Here is a 9,613-nt window from a genome sequence, read left to right on the forward strand (position 1 = left end):
CGACCAATGAGCGGCGGGATTACGGCTCCGGAGCGGAAGTGCACGCAGAGCTGATTTGCAACCCGCCGGAACCAAAGCGGAGACGGAGGGAAAATGTCGCTGGCGTCGTCGCGGACCGTTCTAGGATCAGTGTCCTGTTAGGAGGCTCCAGGCGGCGGCTCCGGTGAGTGGGACCCGGCACCAGTTGCACCCAAGGTGAGCGGCTCTCAGGCGGACCCGTCCGGGCCAGAACCGCCGTGTGTCCGGGGCGAGCAGCGTCTCAGGCCCGCTGCAGAAACACAGACACAACAGCCTCAACCGCCGGCGGCCATGATGGATTCCATCTATTATCAAATGTTGTAAAACTGAAAAGTGTTTAATTGATTTTAATTAACCTCAGTGAGGATGAAACACTTTGAACAACACGTGGAGACGAGGCAGCATTTATTGTCATTTAAATAAAGTTATTAGTTTGTATATTTACGTCACTTAAGCCATAAAGTTAATATGGTGGTTAAATTATTATTATTAAATTTAGAGTTTGTCGTCTTGACCAATCACAGACGTTTCTTCTCCACAGGCATCATGGGAAATAATTCAGTATCGTACAAAATGCTGAACATATTTTGGGCAAAGTTATCGCACAAAAGACATCCGATTTAAAAAGCAATAACAATAAACAAACAATGAATGAATAAGTTGTTTTAAAATATATAGTACGTTCATAAAATACATAGCTAGATAAACGAGTTTCTGCTGGGAAGAAGAAATGCGTAAAAAAGTGACGCACAGTCCGTATTCATGTACATCATCACATTAAGCGTAAACGGGGCGATGATCAATATTTTTACTATACTGATTATTATAACTCCCAACACTGGCACTAACAGATGAAATCGTCGCACTTTATTTGGAATTTTTGTATTATTGATCGCTGAAAGCTTTTGTCTCTAACCATGAATTTTTCTCGACTTTTCTCTTTCAGACTGAAACCTCTGCTGCGGTGTTGCCATGAGTGATTTCATCTTTTTACAGAGAAAGTGAAAAGCCCCAACAGTTTCAATGTGGGAAAGTTAGCAGTCAGCTTACCTCCCTCTATCGTCAGGTCAGCTTTAACCATAACCCTTTAAAAAGAGGAAGGTGTGCTGTAACACTACATGGGCCTCTGAGGCCACCGGATCTGATAATTACAGCCTCTGGAGCCTCCTCTCTCAGCTCGAAGGTTAAAACGTCAGCAAAGCCATGGACCAAACCACCAGGGTTGTGGGTGTGGATGCCCAGGGGAACATGCTTTTCACGGTGGTGAAGCCAGTAATGGGCATCTTCCAAGTTCCTTCAGAACAAGCCGGCAGCGTAGTACAAGGTGGCATGGACCTCCAGGGTTTATCTGAGAACACGCTGGTCCTCCCTCAAATGCAGGGCCAGGCTCTGCTCGATCAGAACCACGTGGAGATGCACCACATGCAGCCTCACATTCCGCCTCAGATGCAGGTTTCGGCCCCCGTCCATACCGAAGATGTGTCGCAGAATCAGGAGACGCCACCGAACCCCAGCACAAATTCAGTGTCTGGGACCCAGATGCCCTTCGCAGAGGTGTCCTCCCTCCTGGATCCGAACATGAAGGGATCTAAGGCTCGTAAGTGGCCATTTGTTTGAAGACTTTACCTCCTGAATGTTTAACAAACTAACGTCTTCCCCATGTTTCTCTACTTTCAGGGAAGTATCTCATCTCGTATAATGAAATCAAACGGCGCCTGCAGGACCCGGAGAAGATGTCCCTGCGCTCGTTGGCAGCGTACACTCGTGTCAGCAGAGGCCCAGCCAGCAAGAAAACACTTCTTGAGTCACTTAATGTTCTCGGCCTCACTCCGAGCACAACTACCTCCGTATCCTCCTCGTTCTCCAAACTCACAGAAGGTAACGTGTGTGATTAAAATCTGAGAACATGGAGTAACAGTGCAAGATTCTACAAGTGTTTTGATGTGTGTATTTTCTCAGGCGACACCAGGGCTTTGTGTGAAGATATGAAAGATTTCTCCCAGGACTACATTGATTACAGTAACATGGCGAAGCAGCTCATCCCAGAGACCAATACAGTTCAACACTGGTCCAAAATGATTGAAACCAAGTACGTACTGTATGTTCTCAGTGGAACTTGAGCTTTCAATCCTGTTCTTGATAAAAAATATTAATAACACGCTCTTTTTTCCTCTTAGGAACCACCTCGAGGATATGAGGAAATGTTTCAGGGACCCGGTCAACAGTGGTGCGTTTGACAACGTCACTCACGGCCTCGGCCTGGGGATGTTGGATGTCGCACTGGACATGATCATTATGGTGATCGAACAGCAGATCCGCATCTTGTCTGGTGCAGCGGCATCAGACCCAGTCGACACCGGTCCGCCGATGCGCCGTATCCGCAGGCGCCACCGTAAAACCCACTTAAATAACATGGAGACGCCTCACAAGGTGACTGGGGGGGTCAAAGACCAAGGGAAGGTCATTTCCAAAGGAAAGGGGCGAGGCAAAGCCAGGAAGAAAACAAGACAGGAAACCGTGGCGGTCGGTGCAGTGGAAACACCAGCAGAGCAGTACAAGCCAGACGATGTGGAGGGTAACGTCCTCACACTGGTTTCTGTGGGATATGAGACGGTTTCCACTGGGCTCAACGCAGCTGGAACTGTTTGACCACTGGTCACACAACAGGTCAAAGGGACCAATTACAGTCCCATTCAAAGAGACACAGCAGCGGGACAGTCGGCACAAGTTGAGGTTCATTGAGCTCCCATGAAGACGAGCACAGTTGTAGTGAGCTCAGCATCGCAGTGTAAAAACTGTGTCCCAATTCAGGGGCCTGCATCCTACAGAGGCTGCATCTGAAGACTGGCTGCGTCACAGCAGTGTCACTGAGATGTCCAATCGTCCTTTAAATGCGTCCTTTCATTCCTAAAAAACGAAGGATCCGACAGGTGGATCCTTCTCGGGCCAACTTCCTCCAGGATTCATCGTGTGCCGGTGGTTGAGCTCGAAATAGCTAACGATGCAGTGGGAAGAGCGAGACAAGCTGGTGACTTGAAATTCTCCGTAGACTAGACTGTCTCTGTCCTGTGAAGGATGCCGTCCCTGGACTGGGACACAGATAATGTCACGTGTTGGAGTCCGCTGGATGCAGCTGGAGGCAGCAGCAGGGAGTTAGCTTTACTTAGCAGAAAGACTGGAAACAGGGAAGCAGATAACGTTCGCTTTAAATTTCAAACAACTGGCGTCACTTCAGAAGTTGCCTTGGCCGTGACACAGAGTTTTACTCTCGATTGGAAGCAGCCCCTCAGCACTGCACAGATGATTTTTGATTTCCAAACTAATTAATAATTGGCATTATTTTCACTTTCGTTATTAGGTCAACGTGTCTTGAATGGAAACCCTGCTAATCAATCTCAAAAACCAAAGCATAAAAAAAGCAATTAGTGTTTTACAGGCAGGTTTTATGTAACAAGCTGACTCTTCAATATTTGATATATAAAGTGTTTAGTTAGTCCGATTTGTTTCTATTTGTTTCTAGGCTATTTGTTTGCCCCTGCTTCCCGTCTTTTGCTAAGCTAAGCTAAGCTAACCAGCTGCTGTGACATGTGACAGATGTGGATCTCCATCTTCTCATCTGACAGTTGGCAAAATTGCGATTAAGCACATTTCCTGAAATGTTGAACTCTTTCATTAAGTGACTCCTCTGTTTCTTTAGTAGGTTTCGTATGTATTTCGATGTATAAACTGAATCTTGTCACATTATATTTTCCTGCCTTAGGTTTTTTTTTAGCGAACAGACAAACCAAGGAATGTAAAATGTAAACACATTGTTCTTGCACAAGTACAGTTAATAATACCACTGGTCTTGATTATTATTATTGTTTTGCCGGTCTCCTGTTACCCTCTTTTATTTATTGTTTAGATTTCCAGTGTTGTTCTGTACTAGAGTGATGGAAATAATGTCTGTCTGTTTTTACTGGAGTAAAATATGAAGATTTAATTTTCATAACTTTGTGAATCTGTTATTGTGAGAGAAAGATTTCACAGATCGAGCTCGGTTTGAATCTGTTGATCCCTGAGACAAAATAGGAGAGAATCATTTCAAACGTATAATTTCACAATTTAAGAATAAAAACTGATATGAGAAACCTTCCAGGTTACAGATCCTTAACGCTCGGTCTCAATCTTTCTCTTTCTCTAATCAAGACTCTACAGGTTTTCTATTTGTGTTGTAACACCTCCCTCTCGTGGGCACTTCAGGGAACATCACATCAAATGAATGTGTCGAGAGCTGGTAACAATCCCATCTGACATCAGGAAGAGTTTCTCAATGAAACAGAAAAATTGCAGCTGTTGATAAATAGATAAACAGTTTGCATCAGATCATCAGAGCGTTTGTTTTTCTCTGGTGAGAACACGTAAACGTATTTTTAACGAATCCTGTTCCTGGGTTGTTTTAAGAGAACAAAGTCCAACTTCATGCATCTTCATGATCAGGATGAAGATGCATGAAGAAAATCACAATCAGACCAAAAACCTTCAATCATATGTTTACACGTGGGCAGAAACCTGATGCCCACCGGTGTGTGTTGTTTTGGCTGAAAGGCATTGTGGGAGATTTTTTTATGTATGAACTCAGCAGAGTCAGCCAAGTGCTAATACCTTTACTTCATACACACACACACACACAGGGTGGGGGGGAGTGTGCTATAAATCCTTCAGCAGCTTTACTGAGGATTTTCTCCGTATTAACCCTGAGAACCAGCTGGAGAATAAGGAAGGAAGGCGTGCTGAATGAAAACAGATCATTTTATTTTTTATTATATTACTTAAAGCAAAGTGGGTGAGGTGAGATGCAGAGAAGGTGGGTTTTCTCAAGCTGATGCCCCCCAAAAGAAAAGAAATCTCCAAAGAACAAATCAGCAGAAAGAATAAACGAGGATGCACGAAGATGTGTTTTGCGTGAAGATGTGGACCTGAGAAGGTTTTCAGAGACGACAGCGTGGATCAGGATGGGACACTCCAACGTGCCTCTCACCTACAGCTGCTCTCGTCCACAGACGGACACATGCAGGTCCAGTGGACTGAAGCCGTACACGGTCAGCTGCAACGGTGAGTTCAGCACCGCCATGACTGTGACATGGTCATCAGATCATGTGACACGTAACATCTTCATTCAGGACACACTTTGTTTCATGTTCACATAATTAGACTTTGACTCAGTCACTTGTTCATCACACACTGATTTCCATGAATCCTTAATTAGCAGGGAATTATCCAATGTCTGCTGTGTTAAAGTATTAGTTTCTTTAATATTTAAATAGTTTTAACCACCATCCACACAGCTGCTGTTTTGAATTCATTTCTGTGATATTCAAAAAATCATCTGGAAACTTGCACATTTTCTGGTTCACCTCACTGGACCTTGAATTATCACTTAAATCCTGGTTTAACCACAAACTATCATAACTTGAATTCAGAAAATTAACATGATTTTTTAATCTAAACATAAATGTAAATTGTTTTCTATATAGTTTATTCTATAAAGTGAAAGGTTTCATATCAGGAAATTTAAATGCAGACACTGAAATGTCTGTAAAAGACAAACTGATAAATCGTCCGGACTCCAACTTAAAGCTTTGAGATATTTCTCCCCATGCTTCATGCATCTGGGGAAACACCAGTCACACGACTCCTCACTCTGTGTCACTCTGTGTTAGTTCATTCAATGTCCACTCATGAGAGAATTGGTTTGGCAACGGGAGGATTTTATGTTGACAGAGCATCAGGGAAAATGTGACCAGGAATTTGAACATGTTTGATTTATTTCCACTGGTGTTTAAACAGAATTTAATTGAACGGATTTCAGAATTAACCTTTTAATTAAACAATACCTGCAGAACTGGTACGATTCCCATCAGCCTGATTAGGAAATGTAAGCACAGCACTGCTGCACATCAACATGTTGTCACTGACAGCGCTTAAGCATGTTGGCAAAGCAGCGCTGCTGTAAGTACACACTCACACAGCTGCTGGCGTGTCGGCTGCACTTTAATCTTGTTTTCTTTTGCACCACAAAGACCAACAACCCGTCAGGAACAGCTCAGGTATAATCCAGAGAGGGAGCCCACATCTGGATGTTTCTACAAGAAGCAACACAGTGCATCTTAGTTCACGTTCTTTTAATTATTCTCTGTTCTCAGTTATTATTTAGTCCTACTGAAAATGTAGTGTAGGTCTTCATTTTAATGGAGAAAGTGTATGAAAGCATCCAAACTTGATAAGAACTAGATGCTGGACAGAAGCGACGAAAACCTGGAGACAAGAAATGTCTTTTAATTTTGTCCCAGAGTGGAAGCATCAACTTGTGTGTGCACATTAATACCATAAACTGTAAATAAAGATGGATGACATATTTCCACTTCCTCCCAGTATCCAGAAATGAAGCCAAAATATCTGAGCAAGAGCATAATACCAGATTATGCTCATGACCACTTGCGAGTCAGTCTCAGCTGTCAATCACGATGTTTTACCCATATTTCTACAGCATCAAATAACTACGTAAAACCAAATTTATCAGAAACATCAACATGTACTTTGACTTTTTAGTTTGGTCCATGTCCCATCCACTAACATGCAGGAGGCGGGGGTTATGAGCAATACTGTAGCCAGCCACCAGGGGGCAGTTGATACGCTGTTAGGCTTCTCTTGTGGTAAATGGTTTGATCCCTTTAATATGTCTCAGTTTATTTTATCTCTCATCTCGGCTCAGACAACCTGAACAACGCATTAGGGGCCATCAGAGTCCTTGGTCTGGAGCTGATCGAGCACGAACTGAAACCACATCTGAACACGGTGCTGGCCGACATTAAGGAGGGAAGTGAGTTCATCTACACTGATTTTCACTCTAACACAAATGTATTATCAGCTGTAGGATCCTTCAGGCCTCAGCGGGGACGCACACCCGCGAGACAACGTTAGATGTATCACAACCTGTCACAGGCTCGCTGCTGCAACCAGCAGTTCTCAGGGTTATTTTCTGTGTCACAACAAGTCAGCTCATTTGATGAGGTATGAATTGCAAAAAAAACGTACACAGCTCCGCCGCCACATGCCACACCGGTGTACCTTAAGACATCGCACCTCCCACTCCTGGTGGTAGCAGCACTATCGTAGCTGCTCCTTCTGAATGATGAAACGTGTAGAAAACCCACGGCGGAGGGGAGCGGGGGTGGGGGGGTTTCTGTGAAGGGATCAGGTGTGTGACAGTTGTAAGTCCGCGGCAGACGTTAAGCTGTATTTGTGTCTCCCAGCGAGAGAGCAACAGGGAGATAGAGGCAGAAGAGGTAAACACAGGTCACAGCCATCAACGAGAGGAAAGATGGAAAACACTTAAAGTTTAAATCCAGAAACGTTCATTCCAAACATTAAAGCAACAAAACATTCAGGAACTACAGTTGCTAACATTTGGTTTATGTAGTTTCTTCTTCAGTCACATGAAGTTGGTCGTAGCAGGTCGTGGTTCTCGTACACTTACGCGTTGCGTGTAATCCCACTTGTGTCCAGAGAAAGGCGCTGCTGAGCAGGTGGTGGTCAGCGGGATCCTGCCGATCCTGGCTCTGTCTCTGAGGACCAGAGGGCCCCTCACTCTGCTGACGGCAAAACTAGTGGCTGAACTCGCCAAGGAATGTAAGTCACTTCTCCAGATACACGCATAAACCGAGTTTCTTACTTTTAAATAAATTGTTTTAATCAGTAAGTTTCATTTTGTTTCCCTCCAGCTGTGGTTCGTAAAGGTTTTGGCGACGCAGGCTTGGTTACGGCTCTGCTGTCGGTGTTGATCAGCACAGACCAGGAGCTGCTCCTTCACGCCGCGAGGGCCATCTCACGCATGTCGTACGACAGCTGTAAGTGAAGGAAACCAGTTACAAATATCATCGTATCACGACGACGCTAGCAGTAGGCACGTTGCAGTTACAGCCCCTACCAACAGGGGGCTTGGAAACAAACCACAGACTGTACATAAAGATGGACGACATGACAGCTCCCAAAGGTGAAGCCAAAGCGATTGCCCCCCTGGTGGTCGGCTGCAGTATAGGTCATAAACCCTGCTTCCTCCATGTTAGCAGATAGGACAAGTACGTGTTAAGTTTTTTCTTTCTCAACGATAGTGGTTATTTGACGCTATAAAAATGGCGTGATACCTTTTGATTGACAGCTGAGACTGACTTCACGTATAGCAACGTTTATAAAACATTTACAAGTTAATTTAACACACTCTGAACGATTATTTTCTCCTTCAGCGAAGCAGCAGGAGCTGTTACTGCGTCAAGGTGCGGTGCCTCGGCTCGTCGCCATCCTTCTTCGTTTCCCCGACAAGGAGCCTCTGGAGGAGGTTTGCCTTCAGGCCCTGTGCAGCGTCAGCGGCATGGGGGTGGCGGAGGAGGCCGGGATGGTCTGGGAGAGGGGAGCGTCCGTGAGGCCGGACGAGTCGGTGTTCCACGGCGTCTCTCCTCACACGTGTGGCTTTGCTTCTTCTGTGATCCTGGTGCGAGTGTCTCGATGGGCGCCGGGTCAACACGCGGTCAACATCGAGGTCTTCCAGCGCTGCTCCTCCTCTTTCTGGAGCCTTCACGGGAACCAGCGGACTGCTCGCTGGTTCCCCCTCTCCAGTTGGGAGAGTTGTTCAAACCTGTACAAGATGATCAAGTTCCCAGGGGGGAATGTTCCTTGGACAAAAGGTCTGAAAACTCGCATGTTCCACACTTTTCTCTGACGGAGGAAATGATGACTGAACTGACAAAACCTCTCTGATCTCACCACTGATCCTTGATATCCACCAACACACCATGAATGTTTACAGCCAATAAACCTGCACATGCACACTAGGATTTCTTTATCTGTGCTCCTGTTGTTTTGGTTTTATAACAACGTAGTTTATATGTATTTCCTCCTTATTGTTGTTATTCCTTGGCTCAGTTTGTAAGTACAATAGTTAGCTTTTCCAACATGCACCTACTTCCAGTACAACCCAGTTGGTGGCAGTTCATTTTAACTGGTCGAGCTCTTAGGGGACGATGATGTTCTGTTTGGTTTCTGTGCAAATAGTTAAATCAGACATAAGGAAAAAAAGCAAAACAAAAAAACAAGAAAACCATAATAATGGTGTTTGAAAAATTATGAATTTATATCCTCGGCAGCTATTTGCTCTTTATGATTTTTTTTTATTATAGCTCATTCGATTTGAACATTTTTGATTATTTGAATCCAACTTTAAATAAAAAAATTAAAACATTTAATGTGTGTGTGTCTGAACAGCAGATCAACTTTTAGATCAATGTTATATTGTCCGGTATCAGGGGCACAACTTTTTTAATATTGTTTGCACACAAGTAACATGTACTGGATGATATCTAGTACTTGAACCACGACCTACCAGAGTATATAGAACAGTTGTCATTTACATATCATTTATCAGGTAACGTTGTTTATGTTTCTCTTTCATTCACAACATTTTTTCAACATTTTTCTAAATCTATTTTTCCGTATTTTGTGCACACGAGTATGTGGTGTTACTTGTCTATCTGCAGCTCTTCCTCTATCACACATCACA

The 9,613-nt window shown here is 44.2% G+C and overlaps 2 protein-coding genes across 3 annotated transcripts; both read left to right on the forward strand.

Annotated features, from left to right (window-relative positions):
• The first annotated feature begins 54 nt into the window (after positions 1-54).
• Positions 55-4,006, forward strand: si:ch73-127m5.2 (uncharacterized protein LOC561202 homolog). Of its 2 annotated transcripts, none has more exons than XM_035146579.2 (5): positions 55-195; positions 965-1,615; positions 1,696-1,896; positions 1,978-2,107; positions 2,196-4,006. In XM_035146579.2, exons 2-5 carry the CDS (start codon positions 1,222-1,224, stop codon positions 2,665-2,667), a joined length of 1,197 nt encoding a protein of 398 aa, XP_035002470.2. In that variant the 5' UTR covers positions 55-195; positions 965-1,221; the 3' UTR covers positions 2,668-4,006. The 2 variants fall into 2 exon arrangements, with proteins under 2 accessions (XP_035002470.2, XP_035002471.2); XM_035146580.2 differs by having other exon boundaries at positions 55-163.
• A 299-nt stretch (positions 4,007-4,305) lies between these two features.
• On the forward strand, positions 4,306-9,194 carry si:dkey-21e13.3 (uncharacterized protein LOC100150043 homolog). The gene is made up of 5 exons (XM_035146581.2): positions 4,306-5,112; positions 6,773-6,880; positions 7,567-7,689; positions 7,782-7,907; positions 8,304-9,194. Exons 1-5 carry the CDS (start codon positions 5,013-5,015, stop codon positions 8,774-8,776), a joined length of 930 nt encoding a protein of 309 aa, XP_035002472.1. The 5' UTR covers positions 4,306-5,012; the 3' UTR covers positions 8,777-9,194.
• The last annotated feature ends 419 nt before the right edge of the window (positions 9,195-9,613 follow it).

This window comes from Hippoglossus stenolepis, chromosome 21 (genome assembly GCF_022539355.2).
Source record: "Hippoglossus stenolepis isolate QCI-W04-F060 chromosome 21, HSTE1.2, whole genome shotgun sequence".
Taxonomy (NCBI): Eukaryota; Metazoa; Chordata; class Actinopteri; order Pleuronectiformes; family Pleuronectidae; genus Hippoglossus; species Hippoglossus stenolepis.